Below are 25,779 nucleotides of genomic sequence, written 5' to 3' on the forward strand. Positions count from 1 at the left end.
CCACCTACTAAGGATGAGAGCTATAGAAAAGGTACCGCCTATGGGACAAGGATTTTACTCCAGACTTTTCCTTGTACCAAGAAAAGAAAATCAATGGAGGCCTATTCTCGACCTGTCCGCTCTGAACACATATCTCATTGTTCCAAAATTCAAAATGCTGACCCTACAGCAACTTCTTCCCATGCTGGGCAAGGAGTCTTGGCTGGTGACTCTAGATCTCAAGGAGGCATACCTGCACGTCCCTATACGACCAGATTGCAGAAGACACCTCAGATTTCTTGCAGGATCAGAGCATTATCAATTCTCAGCATTGCCCTTTGGCTTATCTACTGCGCCCAGAGTATTCACGAAATGCCTGGCATCAGTAATTGCTCATTGCAGGCTTCAGGGAATTCAGATTTACCCATACCTGGACGACTGCCTAATACAAGCGGACAACAAGACCAAATTAACAAAAGATTTGGAAAAGGTTATACAACTGCTGCAAGCCTTGGGATACACAGTCAACATGAAAAAGTCAAGGCTGGTACCATCCCAAAGGATAACATTCTTGGGTGCAGAACTGGGCACATCAAATCAGAAGATTTTTCTCACAGAAGAAAAACAAAAGCAACTACCACTCTATTTCATAGCATTAACAACACAGACCCAGCTTACCGCAAGGAAAGTCCTGCAAGCCCTGGGTTACATGGCATCCTGCATAATATTGATTCCGCATGCCAGGCTGCATATGAGAAAGTTGCAATGGTACCTAAGGAATGTATGGTCTCAACACAAGCACAGTCTAGAAGCCCAGATTCCAATAATTCCATGCCTGAAGCAAGAATTCCTCTGGTGGGCTCAGGCCTATCAGTTAAATAGAGGGTTGCCTTTCCACAAACCTCATCCAAGCCAGACCATCACCACGGACGCCTCAGACCTAGGCTGGGGGGCGCACATGGTGGACAAGTGTATACAAGGCCTATGGACACAAGACCAGCTAAATCTACACATAAATCTAAAGGAGATGCTGGCAGTGAAACATGCAATCCAGACATTCAGACCATTTCTTCAACAAGGTCACTTGCTGATAAGGACGGACAACACCACAGTCATGTGGTACATCAACAAACAGGGAGGTACACACTCATATCCTCTATGCCGGATGGCAATGGACCTGTGGAACGTGGCCCTGAACCTCAACATTCAACTCCAGGCCAAATTTGTGCCAGGAAAAGAAAATTCACTAGCAGACACCTTAAGCAGAACTACCACGGATGCTCACGAATGGATGCTGCATCCAGATATCTTCAAAACCATTACAAAGAAATGGGGACTACCAGAAATAGACCTGTTCGCATCCCCACACAACCACCAATTGAAGAAATTCTGCACAAGAACATACCACCCACTTGCTTGGAAGGTGGACTCCCTATCCTTCAGTTGGGAAAACCTGACAGCATATGCATTCCCACCTCTTCCTTTGATGTACAAAGTCCTACTGAAGATCAAAGAAGATCATCCAAGGATAATCCTGATAGCTCCAGACTGTCCGAGGCAGCATTGGTACCCGCTACTGAGGAGCATGTCTCGGACACACGCATGGCCTCTACCTCTATGCCCTTTACTTCTGACACAGAACAACTACAAGATCCTACATCCAAACTTGAAAACACTACAGCTAGCTGCTTGGAATATTACATAAAACAAAATAACCCAGATTTATCTCAGGGTTAAAGACATTATCCTGGAGGCTCGCAGACCCTCCACAAGGAAGACTTATTCAGCCAAATGGAAAAGATACCTCATTTGGAGTGCAGCAAAAGGAGAAAATGTATCATTAGCAATGGCCTGTCTTACTCCTCCATTAAGATTCATGCATCAGCAATTTCAGCAGAATACAACATGGATCCTCCAGTCTTCTCTCATCCTCTACTCAGGCAGTTTCTGAGAGGTATTAAAAATGTAACGCCTCCAAGGAAGCCACCTTTGCCTACATGGGACCTTAACTTTGTGCTGGAAAAGTTAACACTTCCCCCTTTTGAACCAGCAGCAACAGCAGAATTACAGTTCTTATCTTGGAAAACTGCTTTCCTGCTTGCAATCACTTCAGCAAGAAGGGTTTCTAAGTTACAGGCATTAATGTCAGTACAGCCCTTCCTTATCTTCCATCAGGATAGAGTGTCTTTGAGAACTAACCCTACTTTTATGCCAAAAGTGGTCTCCAGAGTATCATTGAACCAAGCAATTCACTTACCAACATTCTTCCCCAACCCACAGAACAGGGGGGAAAGACTACTACATACCTTGGATGTGCACAGACAATTACGCTACTACCTGGACAGAACTAAGACCAACAGAAAAACTGACCAGCTTCTGGTAGCATATGCAACAGGAATGCAAGGAAGAGCAATTTCAAAACAGACAATCTCAAAATGGATAGGAAATTGCATTAGATTTTGCTACTCTTTTCATGGAAAGACAACTCCAGAAAATATCAGGCCTCACTCCACAAGGGCTACAGCCACCACTACAGCTTTCCTACGAGGTGTGGCTACCAAAGACATTTTAGAAGCTGCTACTTGGAGCTCCGTGCATACATTTGCCAAGCATTATAATCTTCCTTTATACTCCAGATCCCGAGCAGGTTTTGCAACTGCTGTTTTGCAAGGGATCTTAACTACACCATCTTTATCTTAGTACCTCCTCCCCCAGTTTGGCTATGGTATTCTACCCATATGTTAAGACTGCAGATGCATCCTTGAAGGACATAGTACAGTTTTGTACCTACCATAAATGTAGATGTCCGAGAGGTATGCATCTGCAGTCAGGATTACCCACCCTCCTTCCCCTCTGTGGTACTCCTAGGGTATTTACCCATCTTGTAGCTAGCTGGGGGAATCTATTATGGTGTATTTGTTTGTATATATGTATATACATTCTTATATTGTTTGCTCTCTACTGTTTGGAATCTTTTGCATTTATCCAAATTTAGCCTTCCTAGAGGGCACCTGGCATCTGGGGCAAGAAACACTGAGGAAAATGGCGTCGGCTGATGCCTTTATACCCAATACACAGCAGCTATGACGGGTGAAGTGCGACATCAGCCGAGGCCAGACCCAGACTTTGGAATGCGGCCGACCGAAGGGCTGCCTGAGGCAGGACAACCCATATGTTAGGACTGCAGATGCATACCTCTCGGACATCTACATTTATGGTAGGTACAAAACTGTACTTTTTAGACATTGTGGATGATGTGTTTTCGGAGTAAAGCATGACCCCTGACTCCTTACCTCCGGCTCCTAGAAAGCCTGATAGGTATTACAGGGTCCCTGACTCACATAAATTTTTATTTAGAACCCCTGCTGCTGATCCTGAAACTATTTCACAGGGCCCAAAGGGAGTTAAGGCCTCAGCAAAAAATCCTACCTCCTCTGACAGAGATTCAAGGGCACTGGACAGATGGGGAAAAAAAGGTTTATAAATCTGCAACCTTGGCAATCAGGGCCTTAAACTGTCAATTTCATATGCTTAAGTACCAACAACATGTTATGGGAATACTGAAACAAAAAATTATGTTGATTTCAGGATGTATGTGCAGAAAATAAAGAATTTCAGGAATTATTGCATGCAGCTGAACAAGTTGGAAAGCATACTTTGCAATGTGGTTTTGATTCTTTAGAGGCCTCCTGCAAGGCCACAGTTACTGGATCTGTGATTAGGAGGCATGCCTGGTTAAAGGAACAAAATTTGCCTGATCATGTTAAAGCTAAATTGTTAGATGCACCTTTACAGCATGATTCTCTGTTTGGTATTAAGGCAGAAGAGGTTTTAAAGGAAATGGAAGACAAAGCTAAGTCTTTCCAAACTGTTAAAGACTTCTTACAAGTGCAGCCACCAAGATTCAGTAGTAGACCCTGACCTACAAAAATGTGGTCCTTTCCTGTCTCAGACAGAGCTCAAATGGACAAATCCAGACGCCCTAAGGGTTCCAGATACCAGGCGCAGGACTCATATAGGTCAAAGCAGTGGGGCGCATCCACCTCCAAATCTGGAGGAGATAAAGCGCAAACTTATAGAAAGCAATCCCAATGACTTCCCTCTGCCAACACCAAGCACTTATCTTTTGGCAGCACCCATAGGGGGAAAATTTGCACTTTTTGCTCAAAATTGGCAGTTAACCCAGGACAAGTGGGTACTAAACATCGTATCACAGGGATACAGATTCCATTTCCACACTCTGCCAATGGCAAAGGGTTGGCCAGATCTGTCAAAAAATCAGTGGGCAGAGGGCACAGAAACAGGTTACGTCACTCATGGATATGAGGGCCATTCAGACAGTACCAGAACAGGAAAAAGGACAAGGCTTTTACTCAGCTTGGTACCCGGAAAGGACAAGGCCTGGTGGCCAATACTGGATTTATCGATTTTGAACACATACCTGGACATTCCAAAATTCAAAATGCTGACTTTGCAGCAGCTTCTGCCCAGCATCCTTGGCTGGTGACTTTAGACCTAAAAGAGGCATACCTGCATGTCCCAATAAAACAGTCGTGCAGAAGATACTTCAGAATCAAGGCTAGCTTAATGCATTACCAATTCTCTGCACTGCCCTTTGGCTTATCTACTGCGCCCAGGGTCTTTACAAAGTGCCTGGCACCAATAATTGCATTTTGCAGACAAAGAAGTATACAAATATATCCTTACTAGGATGACTGTCTCATTCAAGCAGAGAACAAGGACACTCTTCTTCGACACCTGGCGTTTGTGAAAAGGCTTCTAACATGCCTAGGGTACACAAACAAAAAGAAATCACAACTGGTACCCTCTCAAAAGATAACATTCCTGGGTGCAAGCTTGAATACAACTGCCCAGATGGCTTACCTCACGCCAGACAAAGGCAACTGACTACTTACTTCAAACTGATGGCAACAAAAACAATCTTCTGCAAGACAAATTCTGCAGGCTCTGGGCTTCATGGCATCCTGCATCCTACTAATTCCATATGCAAGACTGCATATGAGGAAACTTCAGTGGTACCTAAAAAGTTTATGGAGTCAACATTCACACAGTCTGGAAACAATGATTCCTCTCTTTCCCTGCCTGCAACAGGAGTTTCTATGGTGGGCAAAGGCCTATCACCAAAACATGGGACGGCCCTTCACTCTACCCCCTGCCAGCCAAACCTTAACAGACTCATCAGATTATGCCTGGGGGGCCCACATGGCAGGAAGATGCATTCAGGGCAAATGAGCACCAAAACAAATGCATCTACATATCAACCAGAAAGAGATGCTAGCTGTTCAAAATGCCCTAACAGCTTTCAAGGACTTACTTCATCCAGGGCAACTACTGATAAAGACGAGCAACACCACAGTCATGTGGTATATAAACAAGCAAGGGGGCACACACTCGTACCCCCTTTGCAGATAGCCATGGCACTGTGGGACACAGCTTTGACCTTACAAATACATCTTCAAGCTCAATTCCTGCCAGGAAAACAAAACGCTCTGGCAAACGATTTATGCAAAAACCTTATGGATCCTCACGAGTGGAAACTAAATCCACAAGTCTTCAGCATGATAACAGACAAATGTGGGAGCCCAGACATGGATCTATTTGCGCCTCCTCAAAATTATCAATTGAAAAGATTCTGCACTAGGACTTGTAACAGACAAGCATGGAAAGTGGACGCTCTATCCTTCAGTTGGAAAAACCCATCAGTTTATGCCTTTCCTCCTCTGCCTCTTCTACCAAAGGTCCTCCTAAAAGTCAGACAAGAGAAGCCGAAGATGATATTAATTGCCCCGGACTGACCCCGCCAATACTGCTACCCAATCATAAGGAACTTGACTCAATACCCAGCTTAGTCCTTGCCTCATAGACCACAACTACTGTCCCAGCAAAACAATCAGATCCTGCACAATCAACTACAGACTCTAAACCTGGCAGCATTGCTAATCATGTAATCATACAAGTGACACCTCTCAGTAAAGCTCTCTTGGATGTCATTTTGGAAGCCAGAAGGCCCAGTACTAGAAAATCTTAAGCTGACAAATGGAAGAGATTCTGTGCTTGGAATCGAGCACAAGTAACTGATACAGCAGAACCACATATTCCTCACATATTACAATGCTTGACTGAGATGCTTGACAAAGGCCTATCTTATTGATCAAAATCCATGCCTCTGCCATTTCGGCTCATTACAATGCAAAGCCACCAATCTTTTCTCATCCTTTAATAAAGCAGTATCTTAGAGGAGCCAAAAATGTAAGGCCTCCTAAAAGATTACCATTACCTGCATGGGACCTCAATTATGTCTTGGAAAAGCTCACCCTGCCTCCATTTCAACCACCTGCTACCGCTGATATAAAGTTCTTATGGAAGACAGTTCTGCTACTAACAGTTACTTCAGCAAAAAGAGTTTCAGAGCTACAGGCCCTCATGGCTGTAGAGCCTTTTTATCATATTTTACCCAGACAGGGTGGCTCTGAGGAAAAATCCTACTTTTATGCCTAAGGTGGTTTCCAGTGTGGCTCTTAACCAAACAATTAATCTGCCAAATTTTTATCCAAATCCGAAAAACAGAGGGGAGAGAATTCTGCATTCCTTGGACGTACACAGCTAAGATTCTACTTGAGCAGGACTAAAGCTCTAAGAAATACTGAGCAATTACTAGTGTCATATGCTGCAGGATCAGAAGGAAAGGCTGTTTCAAAGCAGACAATTTCAAAGTGGATAAGTCACTGCATCCGTTTCTGCTACTTGCATCGTGGTAAACCTGTGCCTAAGGTCATTAGGTCTCATTCCACCAGAGCTGCAGCTACATCAGCAGTCTTTCTTTGAGGAGTACCAACCAAGGACATTCTAGAGGCTGCTACTTGGAGTTCTGTTCACACCTTTACAAAGCAGTACCATTTGCCTCTTTACTCTAAGTCCAGGGCAGGCTTTGCCACTGCAGTGCTGCAGGGCCTTATAGCCGCACCTAATGCTGTTTAGCTCCAGCCTCCCAACCATAGCTTTGGGATTCTACCCAAATGTAATGACTGCAACAGTGAAACACGAAGAACATAGTACAGTTGCATACACTTACCATAAATGTAGATGTTACAGTGTATTCACTGTTGCAGTCCAGGTTACCCTCCCGCCATCCCCCTGTCATTCTAAAGTTTCTTTCCTTCTCTATCTTCTACAACTTATGTGGTGTATTTGCTTGTAGGTGAAGGTAAAGTTTATATTGATGCATGTATATATAATATTGCTACCTTTTTGGGAGCACCTGACATCGGGGGCATGAAAAACTAAAGAAAATGGCGTCTGCTGCATGTTTTATACCCCTGACGACCTGATGTCATGGAAGAGAAGACAGCAACTGACGCAGGACCCAAGACTTTGGAATTCAGGCCGGCTGAGGGCAACCTGCCAGCAGATTAGCCAAATATAATGACTGCAACAGTGAATACACTCTAACATCTACGTTTATGGTAAGTGTACACAACTGTACTTTTTTCAGAATGCCTCCATGAATCAAGGCTCACTTCCCCCCTGCCCCTGGGAAACTGGACAGATTTTACAGGGTGCAAGAAGCCATTAGTATCTGTTTAAGATCCTTCTGCTTATCCAGAAGTTGTTACTCCAGGGCCTAAAGGGTCTAGGGCCAGTGTCTCGCAAGAATCCCCTACACATGGACAGGTTTGAAAAGGTGGTGTACATCTCTGCTACTCTGTCTATGAGGTGCCCTCAACTGTCAATTTCATAAGATCAAATATCAGCAGACCGTTGTGGATCAACTCAAACAAAAAATTCAAACATGTTAAAAATCTTTCTAAGGAACCTTTGGACTTGTCACTCCAGTTTCCAGGTGGCCAGACACACACTGCTTTGTAGCTATGATGCCATGGATATATCCTGCAGGGCAGCTATCACTAGTTCATTAATTAGGAGACACGCAGTCTCTCCCTGATAATGTAAAGGGTAACGACATGGATGCTCCCCTTGACAAAGACAGACTTTTTGGACCAAAATCTGAAGCTGTACTCAAAAAGATGGAAAACGAGGCAAAATCCCTGCAAACAGGTAAGGTCTTTCTCCAAGTACAACAACCTAGGTTCAGCAGGAACTTTCCAGCAAAGCATTGGCCCTTTCCTACCCAGCCTGGGAGTTGACAGAGAAGGCCCGAAAAGGACAGAGCTTCCAGAGAAAGGCATCAGTGACAGAGATCAAGGCAACAAACCTCTGAAACATCCAGGCAAGGGAGTTGTAGGTCACAGCCCCCAGCCAGAGCGCAATTATGAGACTCTTCCTCTTCTCCACCCTTCCACCACCACCCCAAAACTAGAAGGAAGACTGTCTCTCTTCCTCCAAAAGTGGACCTACATTACTTCACATCAGTAGGGTCTAAACATTATTGCAAATCGTTAGACTCACTTTCAAAGAGCCTTTAGTTTACTCAGGTTTCCCAGATGTACCCCCAAATCAAAAAACTCAGGCTGTCAAACAGTTACAGATTCTGTGTTCTCAGGGAGTGGTGGAGCCAGTTCTAGAGGAACAAAAAGGGAGAGGCTTTTACTCAAGGTTATTCCTAGTCCCAAGAAAAGAAGGATCTTTGCGCCCTATCCTGGACCTGTTCAGCTTAAACCAATTCATCAGGATACCAAAGTTCAAAATGTTGACACTTCAAAAATTAATCCCCATAACTCCTCAGGCCTTCATGGTCTCTACAGACCTAACAGATGCTTACTTACATGTTCCTATGCAGAAATCACAAAAAAGCTTTCTTTGCCTAAGAGCACGCTCCTGTCACTGTCAGTTTTCAGTGTTGCCCTTTGGGTTTTCTACTGCTCCAAAGGTTTTCACAAACTACTTATAGGTTCATAGGTTCATACTAGGCTATCTGCCCTAGGGCATTTATAAGCCTAGCCAGAGTGTGTGTGGCTTTCACCACCCCTTAGGATGAGAATACTATACCCATTAGTTTGCTGTGCCTCTGTCCAGCAGTGATACAGAGATGATTCCCGGGGTAAACCTACGATCTCCCATCCACTCATCAAGATTTCTCTTGAACAGAGTCAGTCAGGGCCTCTGCCTCACATGGACTGGGATTCTGTTCCATAGTGTAGGGAATCTCTGGGTGATTGTCCCTCCAGCACGTCCTATTTATATCCGTGTTGAGGTTAAGTCTCTTGCTCTCGTGGCTCTGGTGGATTTGGATTTTTTGAGGTGGAGCATGTCCATTAATTCCGGGTTGGACATGGCCTTGTATGTCAGGCACAGATCACCTCTGAGCAGACGGTATGCGACTGAAGAGCTGGAGTTTCTTCAGTCGGGCATCGTATGACATATGTTTGAGCCCCTTTATCCTTTTGGTGAGGAACTTTTGGGGTCTTTCCAACTGCTGCAGGTGTCTGGTAAGGTACATTCCGAATGGGGCGTTGTACTCAATCATTGGTCTGATAAGTGAAGAGTACAGGGGTACAATGACCTCTCCTGATCTGGATGTGAATCCCTTCATGATCAGGTGGGCAATGTAGAAGGTCTTCCTAACCACTTTGGCAATGTGAGTGTCAAAAGAGAGGTTACTGTCAACTTGGGTCCCCAAACTTGGCACTGGTCATTGCTTACTGCAGAGTCACAGTAGTCCAGATTTACCCTTACCTGGACGATTGCCTAATACAAGCTGCAGAGATTGCAGAGATAAACAAAGATCTGAAATTCTCACATGATCTCCTGACTTCTCCGGGGTTCACTCTAAACCTCAAGAAATCTAGCCTGTTCTATCCAAACCGATAGTCTTCCTGGGAGCTCTACTGGACTCCTCCCTTTAGAGGGCCGCCCCCAGACAAGGTCACCTTTTTAACAGGTTACTTCCTACAGATGCAGGAAAATCAAAGCATCACAGCCAGGGAATTTCTCAGAGCACTGAGGTACATGGCATTCTGTATTCTCATGGTACCCCTGACCAGGCTGCACATGAGGAAGCTGCAGTGGTACCTGAAAAGCGTGTGGTTCCAGAACTCTCAATCCCTGGGTGCCCAAATACCCTTGACACCTTGTCTCAAGCACATGTTTGCATGGTGGGTACAGGCTTGCAACAAAAATCAGTGCCTACCCTTCAGATTCTTTCCACAGGCCAAATACTCACCACAGATGCCTCGGTGACAGCATGGGGGGACCCCTATCCTAAACCTCCAAACTCAAGGATTATGGCCTGCTCAACACAGACACATAAATTGGAAAGAACTCATGGCAGTACAAAATGGTTTACTGGCTTTCAAGGACAAATGGGGATCCAAGGGTCCTAGTAGTACAAACTGACAGTACCACAGTCTTGTTGTACATTAACAGGCAGGGAGGCACGCATTCCTACCCCTTGTGCAGTCTAGCCATGCAAATATAGGAAACGATCTCTAGGCCTGCTCCTCATGGTACAGTACCTGCTGGGTGAAGGCTACCATAGCAGACTACCTCTGCAGAAATCTGATGGACCCCCACGAATGGCATCTCCATTGGGAAGTTTTCCAATCCATAACAAAGCAGTGGGGGGTCCCACAGGTGGACATATATGCCAGCAAGGACAACACTCATCTGAAAAAGGTCTGCACCAGGATAAGGCAGGTATCTGCATGGAGCGACAGGTGTATTCTCTTTCCCTTGGATACACCTCTTCATTTATGCCTTCCCACCATTACCCCAATAGCCTCTAGTGCCTCTGAAGATCAGGCAAGGAGGGCCCAAAAGCTATCCTGATGGCACCGGACTGGCCTAGGTAGCACTGGTTCAGTCTCCTCCTGAAGCTCCCCAGTCAAAAGCCCTTGTTACCACGGAGGGAGACCTCCTTACCCAGAACAAGGGGAGGATTGTACACCCCAACCTTCAGATACTCAGACTCTCAGCCTGGTTTATTCCACAACACTCTACTGCATCTCCAACTTGAGTCAGCAGATACAAGCTATTTTAAGAGTTTAGAAGGCCTAGCACAAGAAAATCTTAAATGGAATAGATTCTCTATTTGTTGCCAAAAGCACCAGCTTCAACCAAATTTTAACATTTCTGACATTTTGAAGTACCTTGTCAACCTAGTGGAGAAAGGCTCCTTATTCCTCCATCATGATACATGCTTCCAACATCTCTGCCCACATCCCTAGTCATCCTTCAATTTATTCTAACCATTTGCCGAAACACTTTCTTAGGAGAGTTATTCACATTAGGCACCCCAGGAGAAAACTCACCCCTCATTGGGACCTCAACTTTGTCCTAGAAAAGTTAACTTTGCCTCTTTTCAGGTCTGCAGCCTCTACTACCTTAAAATTTCTTACCTGGAACATAGCCATACTACTGGCTGTCACTTCTTCCAGGAGGGTCTCAGAGTTGCAGGCCCTAATGGCAGTGGAGCCTTTCATTAACTTCCATAAAAAACAGGGTCTCCCTCCGAACTAATCCATCCTTCATGCCTAAGGTGGTTACTAATGTGTCTCTGAATCAGGCCTACCTTCTTTCCTAACTCTCAGAACAGAGGTGAAAGATTACTGCACTCTTTGGATGTACATAGAATGCTACACAGGACTAAATCTTTGCCCACTCTATCTCTTTGTTACAGCCATCATGGCAGAAAGCCCCCTGATGTGATTAGGTCACATACTACTAGGGCCACAGCTACTTCTCCAGCTTTCCTGAAAGGGGTTCCCACTAAAGACATCTTGGAGGCAGCCACCAAGTCTTCTACGCATACCTTCATTAGGCACTACTACCTGGTAACTTTTTCCAAGTGTAGAGCAGGTTTTACATCTGCAGTCCTGCAGGGAATCCTCTCCATTCACCCTCTCTAAAGCTTCGTGAATCTTCCCAGCAGTCAGGAGTGCAGCAGTGAAAAACGAAGAATGTAGTACAATTGTGTACACTTAGCATAAATGTAGATGTTTGAGTTTATTCACTGTTGCATTCTCCCTTCCCTCCTTCCTACCCCCTTAGCCCACTATGTAGGCTTCTTTCTGTGTCTGCTGTTCAGCCAAGGAACCCTTCCTTGGTTATTTTCTCTGTCAGATTCTCCTTTGGATATCTCCAGTCGTAGGGTTTCTCTTAGTGGGGCGGGGGGGGGGGGCAAGAAAATACTGGTGGTATGGCATAGGTTGGTACTTTTATTACCCAAGTGTACTGACATTGGTTAGGGTGCTCTCCAGCCTGGGAGCCAGAAAGATTTTTCTCTGGTAATTGGGCCAGCCGAGGGATTTCACGGCAGGAAATCCCAATAGAACTGCAACAGTGAATACACTCGAACATCCATATTTTTGTTAAGTGTACACAACTGTACTTTCTTCTTACGTAGTTGGTTGCCCTGAGTCAAGAAGCATGGGCACCTTCCAGGTGTTCTCCCTAAGCAGTTGATTACCCTGACTCAAGGGGCAGGCAGCCTAGTACACATGGGGCTCTTGATCCTCACTTGGCAGGCTGGAAGATTTGATTATCCTTTGGGTAACTTTTGTCAGAAGGCATATGAGCCAGTAGGCCAGGAGACCAAGAATTAGGAAGTCATGTTCTGCAAAATGACAAAGATTCTGTCTATGGCGTGCTATTGTAGGGGGACGTAAGACTTAGAAAAGTCAAGATACCAGTGGCCTGCAGTACTTGACAGACTTATTTCACACAGTCTTTACCTGTACCTTCATAAAGATCCACCTGTTTCTTATAATGACTTTTGTACCCATAGATCTATCGTACATTTCCAGAAGAACAGTACAGCACATTTTCAAGGGGGTCATGTATCTCAGACCTCCTTAGAGGACATTTATACTGCCCTGAGTCTGAATTTTAATTTGAAGAAACTAAGTCTACCACCAGCAGGGTCTGCTCACTTGAAGGTGCTTATCAAGGAAGGACAGTATTTCCTCATTGCAGTCAATTCAGCCAGGAAGATTTCAGAATTACAGGCACTCAATTATAATGAATCTTTCTTTGTCTTCTGAACAGATAGGGTTATTTAAGCACTTACTGCTCTTCCATACTAAAAGTAAGTCAGGCCATTCAGATTCCCCATTTTTTAATCCAGTCCACAGAAGAAAGAGGAAAGAATCTTTGATTCTTTAGATATGCACAGACTATTCATAGTAGGGCTCAAAAAAGCCAACAGAGGCACTGATCAGCTTTGTGTAGCCCTTTTCTGTTTTTTTTTTCACTCTCCAAGCACATCCTCTCCAAGGGACTGTCCCATTGCATTATCTTCTACCAGTGTCTTCTTGTCAACAAATTACACCAGGGACACAACTAAAATAAAAGCCTTTCTGAAAGGCATATTAACAAAAGACATATTGGCAGCTACTACCTATTTTTCAGTCAATGCTTTTTCCAAGCACTGCAGGCTAGACCGAACATCAAGAGCATGGTTTGCCATAGCAGTCCTCCAGGGCATACTGCCGTCCTTTTCCCCAGGAATTCTAAACATCACTGGGTAGGTGCCAGAAAGCTTTGTGATTCTTTCCTTAATTTATAACTGTGGCAGTGACTTAGTCAAGGATAATAGTATAATAGGTTTATTAATATAACCTTTATTATAGATGTTAGAGTGTAGTCACTGCTGCAGTCCAGTCCTATTCCCATCCACTCTTAAAAAAATAGGGAACTCGTGAGTTGAGTGGTGATCCAATTTGGACACTCCTCTCCTTTCCTTACAGGTGGTCTTGTCCCTACCCCAGTAGTCTGATTTTGAGAGAGACCTGTCAGTGCTGCTTGCTATGTCATAGAATTCCTTTTCTTGTTGGGCATGCATTCTGTTTTCTCATAATCGGAATGGTTTTTAGTTTGTGGTAAAAAAAAAAAAAAGGTTGACTGTACAGTTCCTTTATATTGAGACATGGAGATGTCCAGAGAGTAGGAGACACAAGGTCAACATAGGCAAGAAGGAGTGTGCTTTGTATCTCTGGCCAGACTTGAGAATCTACCTGGAGTTGACTGCTGCCGTGAATACACACTCTACCATCATTAATTTCTTTGAAAAAGTAACTGAAGCAGTGGATAGTGGCTGTGCTGTGCATCAGCTTATGTACACCCGGCCAAGGCCTTTAACCCTATTCCCCATGCAAGCATTATTGATAGACTTTCAAATCTGGGTATGAATCCTTATATTGTGCGATAGATAACTTTGACAGAACCCATGTAGTTAGAGTAGCAGGTGCTACTTCTGAAAACAAAACTTTTACCAGTGGTGTACTGTAGGGCTCAGTTTTGGGTCCTCTCCTGCTTGGCACGTTTCCAGACCTTCAGGCCAACACTTCTGGCCTGTGGTTAACTACGTTTGAATGAAGTTTGCAGATGACTAACACTGCATACACCATGTTAATGAAAACAATGATCTCAAATTAAATGTAAAACAAAATGTAGTACGGTTCATTTGGTAAGCAGAACAGTTTCACTTACCAAATGGGAAACTCACTGCTCCAGTCAGACACTGTTGTAAGGAATCTGGGTACTTTTGTTAATAATTCCTTATCACCTGACCATTGTCTCCACAGTAGTTAAGCTTTTCTGGCCCATCTAATTTCTAAAAGCATCTCCACTAGATCCAAAGAAGTCTTAATTTCCTTTTACTTAACTCGTATCTTAGCCCCATTATTGAATATAAAGCACCTTGGCATGTGGTTATCTAAACATATCAGACAACTTAAAAATCTTATCAGTAGAGACTGGCAGCCTATTCTCTGTAATCGGTCTCTTATAGACCGCTCCATGGAGATCTAAGTCTTTCTAGCTTTTGTGCCATGGAAGATCCAGCCTTATTTGATCTCCTGTTCCGTCACAGATCTAATGGTACTTTAAAGGACCCAAGCTTTCATCAGCAGATTAAAGCATGTTGGCATGATATATTAATGACACAACATATTCCTCCCCTCTGGAACAAACTTCCACTACATGTCAAGCAGAGTAGCATCCTGGCCGTATTCAAGCTAAGCCTAGTTAATTTGATGGGCAGCTTCAAATTCTTTCCCAATCTAAGTTGTCTTGCCCTCCTTGAGACTAAAGAGAAATTTGAATGGGGTTTTTGGCTAGGCTTGAAATGGTATGCAGACCAATTGCCTAGTACTTGCCAATGAAACTAGTTACGGTAAGTTGTTAACACTATACTTTTTCTGTAGTTTAATCTGAAACTACTGTGTTAGGCATCCATTCAGAACAGCTGTGGAGTTTTTATAAGCTGCAATTTTGCAAACTGCAGTTAGTGATATTTCACTTCCAGACAGAAATCGTATTGACAAAAGTTTGCATGCTAGTGTGTGGAAATTATATAAGATTTTCAGTTGAAAAATTATTTTTGTGTACAAGTCTTTCAGAAGTCTTAGTCTTGTTTTAATTGAGCTTATGTTCTGGCTGACCTGTTCTTTACATGGGGCATCCTGACTGCAGCTGACATTTGTAATTTTTTTTCCTGTAGCATGTTGACCTCAACATCTTTAATCTTGTTAACCTTGAATACCATGTTTCTCGCTATGAAGCAGAAATATTCCTTCCTAAGAGGAAGGTCTCGCGTAAACTGATTGAGGAGATCTCTGAAGCAATGGATCCACCACCAAGACCTAAACCAGTGAAAATGAAAGTTAATAGGCAAGTGTCATTTTCTTTAATGGTTGTGGCTAAGTCATTGTCCCTAAACAAGCCCAGTTACTTCCTTAACAAATTGCGGAGTGTGTAAGTAGCTGTAAGAAGAGGAATTTATTTCCCTCTTTATAAGCTGCTTGTATTTTGGTTGAAAATGACTGGGTGACCCAGAGGGATAAAGCATTTTATCAGTCTTCTACATAATGGAGCTTCAGCTCAAATTGGTGGTTTCCCCAGATAAAAATCAAACATTACTTCAATGTGCTGTTTCTCTGTTGAAGATTTTTTTTGTAGCATTGGCAGTGGTGTATAAATACAAACAGTAGCAAAAATGCTTTTATTTTGTGAAAGTAGTATTTGATGACCTTCATGGAGACAGTCATTTTAGTTGGTCAATGCTTTTTTGAAATTCTCCCACCGTCAGTTATCATTTTGTTGTAATTTTTTAGTATTTGCAGCATCCACATCTTCATAAGTTGAGTTAAATCAGGACAGGCATTCTTATTGGAAAAGTATGCATTTCACCATCATCTGAGTTCATTTGTGAACTGGATGTGTAGTTGGTGTATTAATTATTTAAATGCTTAAATATTGTGTAGTATTTGCTTATTTGTTTGCTTTCTTATTTATTGATTTATTCATTCAGTTGACAATGTTGTCAGTTGTATTCAGATGTGGCTAGGAAATTGCCAGCAAGTTTGCTAATCCATGAGGCAAAACAGTGACACCAACAGCAAATTAACTGTTGCCATCTTTTACACATCAAAAAAGGTGGATCATTTTCAGGACAGATTCGGATGGCTTCCCTGTAGGGTTCCTTTAGATGTCGTTCTATTCATTTGTTGCAGTATTCTTTACATGAGGGAGTTGCCTGCCAAGGCGATCAGACATTAGCCAGTACGTCAGTCTCTTACTATCATAGGGTGCGCAGTATGTCTGACATAGGCTACTTTCAGGCTTAGGGCATAAAAGACATACACGCACACCATCCTCAGGACTTCTTTGCCACCAGTTGGATTGACAGAACCAGACATCACTCTACTGCTGGAATCGTTTTCTTCTGTAAAGATAAATTCCCTGTTAGGGAATCCTTTTTGTCTTTTGCTACTGCTTTATTTTGATTGAGGTTAATGTCATCCAGGTAAGGGAAGTGCGACTGTGGAAGACAAATTCCACATAAGAATATTCCCAGTGCCTTTTCTGTCTCTGGCCCCAATATGACCATAAAAACTGTTCAGTTTGTCAGTCTTTATGCCCAAGGCCTTCCGTAGTCAGTTATCCCTCTCTGTCTACTTGGAAAACCAACGCCTTAAGCTCTTAGCTAAAAGCACAGTGGAAAGTTCCTCGGACCTGACAACCAAGCCTACTAAGCATAAGGCAAAAAAACCTAGGCCTAAAGCTGCACCTCTCCTTATGGACGTCTCTCCCAAAGCACATGAGAGCTTGGAGATGCGCTTAGTCACAGATCTGGATCCACGGGACGAATGTGTATTACAGGGCACGTTGGAACCAGTCATATGTATATCTAGAGAGGCCTCACAGACATCGACTTCGATGTTCAGGGGAAATCTAGGCTCATTGTGTCTGAAGGCCCCAGAAGAATAACCCAGAATGTACTGAGAGAGGATGTTGAGTTGGACCTGGTCGAATGTAGGCCTATGTCCGACCCTTCTCCTTTGCATAGGTGGATACCCCAGCAAAGAGAAAACAATAATCTAAGCATTCCTCTCTCCCTGCAGATTCTTAGAATGGCAGAATTTTCACATAAAGCCTCTTAAAGGCCTACATGATGCTGTGGCGTCCTTCAGGTCAGTCAGCCAGTTTTCCCCCCTCGCCTGGCCTACTTCCCCTCAGAAAAGAACCAAGGCACAGGCCACTTTAGGGGAGGATTCCTCATCTGAGGACAGCAGTGATTCACTGGCTTACTCATCCCAAATCCCATCACCCTTGGACTTTGCTTCTCCTGAGGAAGGCTCAAATGGAACAGAATCCCCTATGGAGGAAATTTCCTTTGTGAGACCATTTCTAAGGTGCAAGAGCATTTTAAATGCGACAGTTCACAAATGTCCGAGGTCCAAAAACAATAATTACCTTCTTCAAGTACAATCCTCTAGTCCTTCTGCCATTCCTCTTGTTATACCAGCTTTTTTGGATGCTTTTGCATCCATGTCTTCTCACCCAGACTCTCAACCTCTGGCTCAGAAAATGACAGAGGTGTTACAAAATGCCCCAGGATTGCAATTCTTTTTTCAAGGCCCCTCTGTGATTTCAGTGGCCTTTGATAAGGCCTCCAGGTCACTTCCCTCCTCCCTTCAGATGAGGGTAGTAGACAGTTGGAGAGGCTGGGCAAGAAAATTTATACCTCAGCCACCTTAGCATTCAGACCACTGAACTACCAGACCCATATGACCAGGTACAATATGGAATGCTTGTCACAGATCTCCAAGTTAGTGTCAGATATGCCTGACTCCGAGATCAAACCCTTGGCATCCTCTCTTATTGCTCCATCCCCTGTTAACCAGCCATTCAGTTAAATGCAGCTACAGTGCAGTAGAGGCCACTTCAGAGGCTGCCGCTTCTTCCTATTCCCTAAGAAAATTTGCCTGGTTAAGGCTTCAGTCCCCTCCCTGATGGCATATAGGTGAAACATATGGATGCTTCCTGGACAATTTTGCTTTATTTGACAAACCCTGTGCTAAACTATTCAAATCCCTGCAAGAAAAGGGCAAGGAACTAAGACCTTAAATGCACATTGGTCTCACTTGGCCCTAAATTCCAAGGGAACTTTTCTGTAAAAACAAAAAGAAAACTCCAGCAAAGCTAGAACTTCCACAGAGTGACCTCCCAAACCTCTTGTATCAGTGGCACATGGGATATATGCAAATGACCCTTATGAACATCAGGTGTTTCAGCTAATTGGCGATTCTGAATGCCCATCACTTGTATTGTCGTTTTAAACACAGGCAGCTGACCCCATTACATCAGTATTTCTTGCCGAGGAGCCCGAATCAGAAGCAATTTGCATGAGTGCCGGACGGCCGCTACCTGGTTTTCATTTCTGAATTGAATTATCCTGAAGTCTTCTAAAGCTTAGTACCCTGTTGGGGATCCTTTTTTCTTGCTCTAACCGGTCAGAAAAAGTTAACAATTGTCTTGCCTGTGGAAAGCAAATACCTCAGAGATTTTCATTCTTACTGCGTCACCTGTTTAGTCCCAGACCACAACGTTCCTCGCTGTAGGTTTTGTGCCTTGCTCAACGCCCGAACTGTTCGTTATCAGGCTATCTTTGTTGCTAAATTATTTCGCTCGTTCTCTGTATTCCGAAATGGCTTTAAGCCATCCGACTACTGATCTTCCAAAAAAAGTAAGGATAAAAACAGACCGCATAGGTCCAAAACTGCCGACGATGCTTCCGTTAAGCTAGTCGCCAGTCCTCCGGTACTCAGTGAGGCGCTTTCGCAGCCCCTGATAGCTGCTTCTACAGATTCACAGGCCTCTACTGAGACCCATTCGGAGACTGTTGTGCCACAATATGCTTCTTTGACTATGGAACCTGCAGATGTCTCTACCTTGGATGGGTCCGGATGCGCTGTGCAGGCACCGGCTTCTTAGGGTGTATTCAGACTTTCCGATGTTCATATTAAATCAACTACTTTGTTTTTGACTAAAACTACTGAATTTCTCAGGCTCAGAGTTTGCACTACGCCTAGGAAACAGACGACCAAAATGCATTCTCAAGTTCCAATGCCTCAGAAACAAATGTTTAGAATGGCTGAAAACCTTACTACTTTAATTAGGGGAAGCCAGCTTTCCCCCTCTAAAAGACAAAGAATTGATTTTCCTTCTGATTCTACAGACCATGAGTCCGATGACTATGACCCATCTAATTACCAGGGCATACCTTTATCCACCTATGAGGATTCAGATGCAGAGGATTCCATTCCCTCTGCCTCCCCTCCAGAGAACTTTTCTTAAGGTGAAACGTTGCATACCCTAAGAGAGCATTTCCACTGGGAATGCCAGGACTACCCTCAGTCCAAAAAGAGACTCTGGGAATTTTTAGATTTGCCTCAGCACAGGCCTCTAGCTATACCCCCTGTCCTGGATATTGTAGATGATGTCTTCATGGAATCAAGTCTTACCCCTGATATGTTACCTCCAGCTCCTACAAAGCCTGACAGATACTACAGAGTACCTGACACACTCAGATTTCTCTTTAAAAATCCTACTGCAGATCCAGAGACCATTTCCCAGGGACCTAAAGGTATTAAGGCTACTACAGCCAAAAACCCTACCCCTTCGGACAATGATTCTAGGCATTTAGACAGATAGGGTAAGAAGGTGTATACCTATGCAACTCTTGTCATCAGGGCTTTAAATTGCCAGTTTCACATGTTGAAGTGCCAGCAGCATATTGTGGAACTAATTAAACAAAAAATGTTGGTTCCTGATTGTGCAGAAAATAAAGCTTTACAAGAATTAATGCATTCTGCAAACCAAATTGGTAAACATACTTTGCAGTGTGGTTTTGATGCCTTAGAAGCATCTTGCAGGGCTGCTGTCACTGGGTCTGTTCTGAGAGGGCATGCTTCGCTGAAGGAACAAATCTTGCCAGACCATGTCAAAGCAAAATTACTAGATGCTCCTTTAAACCAAGAAAGTTTGTTTGGCACAAAAGCAGAAGAGGTTCTTAAAAAGATGGAGGAAAAAGCTAAATCTATGCAAACTGTTAGATTTCTTACTGGTACAGCCACCTAGATTCAGTAGGCATTGGCCTTCAAAAAACTGGCCCTTTCCAGTCCCTCCCAGGCCTTCTCGGTCTAAACCCAGGACCGACAAACCACAAAGACTACAGTCTCAGGGTATGCACAGATCTAAACAATGGAGTGCTCCCACCTCAAAAGACGGAGTGAAAAGCCACTGTCTTATAGAAAAAGTTCACAGTGACTTGCCCAAGTACTTGCACCCCTAGGAGGAAAACTTGCCCTACATGCAAAAAGCTGGGAATTCATTACCCAGGACTGATGGGTCTTAGACATTGTATCCCAGGGATACAGATTCTACTTCCACTCACTGACAACCCCAAGCGGATTGCCAAACCTTCCTCCAAACCATTGGGCAGAGGCCCAAAAGCAAGTACTTTCTCTTATCAGTATCAGTGCTATTCACCCTGTTCCAACAGAGCAAAGGGGACAGGGTTTCTACACCAGACTGTTCCTGGTGCCCAGAAAAGAGAACTCTTAGCATCCTATTCTGGATCTGCCAATTCTCAACACTTTCCTGGTGGTACTAAAGTTCAAAATGCTTACACTCCCAGCAGCTGCTTCCTATGCTTGCCAAGGACTCTCTGGCTGGTCACCGTAGACTTAAAAGAAGCTTATCTGCATATCCCCATAAGGGAATCTTGCAGGAAATATCTGATCTGAAGTAGGCAGACTTCATTTGTCTGCAACCTGTGGGTATCGGATCCGAGCCGGCATTTCAAAAGCTTAGGATCCGAGCTCCTAGCTCCTCCCTCTACCCATAATCCCCTGCCAAGCCCTGACTGACCTCAGATTTCGTTTGCCGCGTTTCATGTAGCAACGGACTCCTTGAGCTCCTGGCAGTTTAAATTGTGAAGATAAGTTTTGACTAAAAAATCTTTAAATTTTACTCTTTACTCAGTTTGAGTGTGTGCGTTAGGCTTTCCTCTCTTTACCTTAGTAGTTTTTTTCTCGGGTTTGCGTAGTTTTGGTGTGTTTGTGTCAACTGTTCTTAGCCCCCCCCCCAACCGGGAGGGGCTTCGACACCATTTTTGCGCCCCCTTGTCTCCTTCTCTGACCCGTCTCCCAGGTTCGGAGCTGTCTGAGCCGGGCAGAGTTGGATCCGGGGGTGGTTCGGATCAGATTGGTCAGCGCACCTCTGATCCGATCCATCCCTTGAGTGCTTCGGGTACTTCGGACCCGACCTCTCGGAGCCGAGGGCCTAGCCTCGGATCCGAGGGAGCTGGTGTGTCTTCGGCTCCGTCTAGGTCGGAGCGCACCGGTCTGTCGGATCCGACTGTCTCTGCTCCGGCTCCGATCCGTGCGTCGGATCCGAGTGGGGGTTGGCTCTCGGGGCTTAGAGAGGCCGGCTCTCCCTCGGCTTTCGACGTAGTGGAAAGGGCACTGTTGAGGACTACCGGACCCCCGGTCCCTGCTGCGGCTCCACCCCGCACTCCCTTGCAGCTGGGCCAGGCTCCCATCAGCCGGTCCCAGGGACAGCCCGCCTTGATGTCCCAAGTAGTTCCTTTGGAACATCTGGCTGCTGAAGAGGACTCCTTGGACACTCCCCCCGAGGAAGTGCCTCGGAAGCGTAAGTGTAAAAGGAGACACGTGGACTCCCCTGAGTCCATTACCGAAGACACAGACTTGGATGAAGGGGAGGGCTCCCCAAGGTCACCCTTGGAGGACGTCTCCTTTGGAGACATTATGGAGATGCTTAGAATCAGGGGGGGGGTGGTCTGCCCCCAAGGCCTCCTCAGACGAGTCTGTGTTCTTGGAGGCATTCGAGGCGGGCCCATCTACCTCTTGGGTGTCCCCTCCTGCCGATCCTCTGGTGGACCTTATTTCCACCAGAGCATGGAAGGAACCGGACACCGTTGAGCCTGTCCCCAAGCGTCTGGATCGAATCCTGAGCCCACCGGCAGACCGCACTCATTGGAGCAAGGGCCCCCCGGTAGATGCGGTGGTGATGGCCGCAGCCACAAAGAGGGAATTAGCCCAGGAAAGTCCCTCTATGCATCCTCCGAGCAAAGAGTCCCGCTCGATGGATCGCATTGGGAAGCGAGCTTTTAGTTCAGCAACCTTCTCTTTGAGAGCGCTGAACTACATGGCACATGTCATCAGGATGCAGCGGGACCTGATTAAAGAGTATGCGGCATCTCCCCCAGAGTCCATGTCGGCGGAGGACAAGCACGTGTACTCCACCCGTATGGCCACTCTCAGATCAGTTTCTAATACTTCTATGCGGCTACTTTCTCACGCAACTGAGGGAGCCGCTAGAGCTAGTGGAGCGGGCCTCGTCATGAGGCGTCAGGCCTGGCTCTGCCACTGTGACTTTGCAGAGCCCTTCAAAGCGACCTTTGCGAATGCCCCCTTTGATGGTTCTGCCCTGTTTGGCAAAACCATTCGCGAAACGTTAGTCCAGAGCGAGAAGGACGGGAATATGCTGTCTGCCGTCGGAGTCCGCTTCTCAGCTCCCCAGAGGTCCTTCTCGAAGAACCAAAAGGGACAGAAGAAGATGTGGTTCCGGAAGTCGCAGCAATCCCAACCTGCTCCGGATAACCAGTTCTTCTGTGGCAGAGGAGGACAGGGAGGTCGCCGTCCTAGAGGCAGAGGGGCTCCTAGGAACTTTGGGTCCAGAGAACCCTTCTCTGACAGACCCACGCAACAGCCCTGAAGGGTTGCCCAGCTGTCCGTCTCTGGAGGCAGTCGGGGGGGGGGCGTTTTTCGAGGCACCTGACATCTTGTGAGTCAATCACGTCAGACCGTTGGGTGCTTCGTGTGATATCCAGAGGTTATGCCATTCCCCTGAGCAAAATCCCCAGATCCCGAAGCCTCCCCGATGTACCACCCGACCAAAGGGAGGCAGCAGCTGTCGAAATCGAGCAGCTGTTAGGAAAAAGAGCCATCCAGCGCGTCCCCCGAGATCAGACCGGATCAGGGTTTTACTCCAGGTTCTTCTTGGTGCCAAAGAAAACGGGGGACTTAAGACCGATCTTAGACCTTTCCCTGCTGAACCTGTCTGTAACCAAGCAAAAGTTCCGGATGGTCACTCTACAATCTATACTCCCCCTTTTGCGGGAGAATGATTGGATGTGCTCTATCGACCTCAAGGACACGTACTACCACATTCGGATGGACAGACTGTCCAGGAGGTTCCTTCGCTTCTGGCTGGGAGCCAGCCACTACCAGTTCAGGGTCTTTCCCTTTGGTCTCACCTCTGCCCCCAGGGTGTTCACCAAGGTATTAGCAGTGGTAGCGGCCCACCTGAGACTCCAGGGAATACAGGTCTTCCCGTACCTGGACGACTGGCTCCTCACGGCTTCATCAAGGCATCTACTGTGCTCAGCCAGGGACTATTTCCTCCTTATAGCCCCGAGGCTGGGCATCACCATAAACATGGAAACATCTTTACTGCATCCCACACAACTTATAGATTTCATAGGAGGAAGGTTAGACACAAGGTCAATGCGGGCCTTCCTCACTCCAGATCGACTGTCCAGCCTGAGGTGTCATATCACAGCAGTCCTGCAACCGTTTCCGACGGCGGCTTTGGTCCTGAGGGCCCTGGGTTCAATGGCAGCTGCTATTCCGCTTCTTCTCCATGCTTGCTTACACATGCGGGTTCTTCAATGGACCCTACAGGTCCAGTGGTCTCCGCTGTACTCTTCTCTCAACAGCGCGATAGCTATCAGCAAGGCATGCAGGGACTCCCTGTTTTGGTGGCTCCAGTCACCAGAGCTCCTAGCAGGAAGTCCCTTTTGTGCAGCATTCCCCCTAACCACAGTGACCACGGACACTTCTCGCCTCGGGTGTGGGGGGCATTCTGCGGGCAAGGTTGCCCAAGGCACGTGGAACAGTTCAGAGACCTCGTTGCATATAAATGTCCTGGAGATGATGGCGGTGCTCTTAGCGTTGCAAGCACTTCACAGCCTTCTCCCTGCAGGGACTGTTGCGATCCAGACGGACAATATGTCGGTAGTCTGGTACATCAACAAGCAGGGGGGAACCAGGTCCTATCCCCTTTGTCGAGAGGCCATGAGAGTCTGGGAATGGGCAATCTCCACCAAACGCTTTTTTGTAGCAACGCACATTCTGGGAAGGTCCAACATCCTTGCGGACAAGCTCAGTCGCACCATTCTTTCTCCTCACGAATGGTCTCTCAATCCTCTGGTAGCAAAGAAGATTTTTGCTGTCTGGGGGCAACCCTGTTGCGATCTTTTTGCTTCTCACTCAAACGCCAAATGTGACAGTTTCTAAGCTCTGATTCCCCCACCTGGGGAATCCCCGAGAGACGCACTGGTGCATGCTTGGCCTCCCGGTCTCCTTTATGCTTATCCTCCACTACCTCTAATGCAGAGGCTCTTGCAGAAAGCCAACAGTTTGGGGAGCAGATCCGGCTGACCGAAGGGCTGCCTGAGGCAGGACAACCCATATGTTAGGACTGCAGATGCATACCTCTCGGACATCTACATTTATGGTAGGTACAAAACTGTACTTTCTGGCCTCATCAGCCTTGGTTCCCTTATGTATGGTCTCACAAAGTGAATCCGCCCTGGATTCTAGATCCGATCCCGGATCTTATTTCCCATCCTCAAGGGCTCCCAATTCCGAATCTACACACCTTGAGATTGGCAGCCTGGCTGCTCCAGTTCCATCCTTGATTAGGACTCCCGGTATCTCGTCACCAGTCAAGGCCATTTTAGTGGTGGCTCATAAACCTTTCACTAGGAAGGTTTACCGGAGCAAATGGAAAAGGTTTTCTATTTGGGCGACTCAGAACAATTTTGATCCTTTTTCTGCACATATGTCTGCGGTACTGGACTTCTTAACCGACCTCTTTCATCAGGGGGCCAGTTCTTCCACGGTAAAGGTACAAATGGCAGTGATTTCCCATTTTCATGTGGGTCATGAGTCAGCTCCCCTCATGACTGCAAAACTTTGTAAGACCTTTCTTAAAGGAGTTTTTCTGTTGAGGCCCCCGGTCAAAGAAGCTGTGCCACCTTGGGACCTATCCTTAGTCCTACAGGCCCTTACTGCTCCTCCCTTTGAGCCTGCAGCTTCTGTAGATCTAAAGTACCTTTCCTGGAAAACTGCCTTCTTGGTAGCCATCACCTCAGCCAGAAGAGTGTCGGAACTCCAGGCTCTATGCGTCAACCGCCTTACCTCTCCTTTTTTCCCCGATAGGGTGTTCCTCAGGACCAATCCTTCTTTTCTTCCGAAAGTTTCTTCGGAATCTAATATTAACCAATCAATCAACGTACCTGTTTTTTCCCCATCTATAAAAACAAAGGAGAGTATAAGCTGCATTCTTTAGATGTTCACAGACAATTGCGCTTCTACATTCACAGAACGGCTGGTCATAGACAATCAGATCAACTGTTCGTCTCCCTTGCTAAATTTGCTTTGGGTAAAGCAGTCTCCAAAGTTACTCTGTCGAGATGGATTGCTAATTGTATTTTGCAGGCTTATGACA

General features: G+C 45.6%; 1 protein-coding gene across 1 annotated transcript in view; it reads left to right on the plus strand.

Moving 5' to 3' along the window:
- Positions 1 to 25,779, plus strand: part of LOC122814504 (Snf2 related CREBBP activator protein) — a 3,617,155-nt gene that overhangs the window by 2,037,382 nt on the left and 1,553,994 nt on the right. Inside the window, exon 15 of the mRNA XM_044087079.1 lies at positions 15,398 to 15,567. Within this exon, the coding sequence (XP_043943014.1) occupies positions 15,398 to 15,567 (170 nt within the window). The remainder of the gene's footprint in view (positions 1 to 15,397; positions 15,568 to 25,779) is intronic.

This window comes from Protopterus annectens, chromosome 10.part0, assembly GCF_019279795.1.
Source record: "Protopterus annectens isolate FY-2018-M chromosome 10.part0, PAN1.0, whole genome shotgun sequence".
In the NCBI taxonomy this organism is placed as follows: domain Eukaryota; kingdom Metazoa; phylum Chordata; order Ceratodontiformes; family Protopteridae; genus Protopterus; species Protopterus annectens.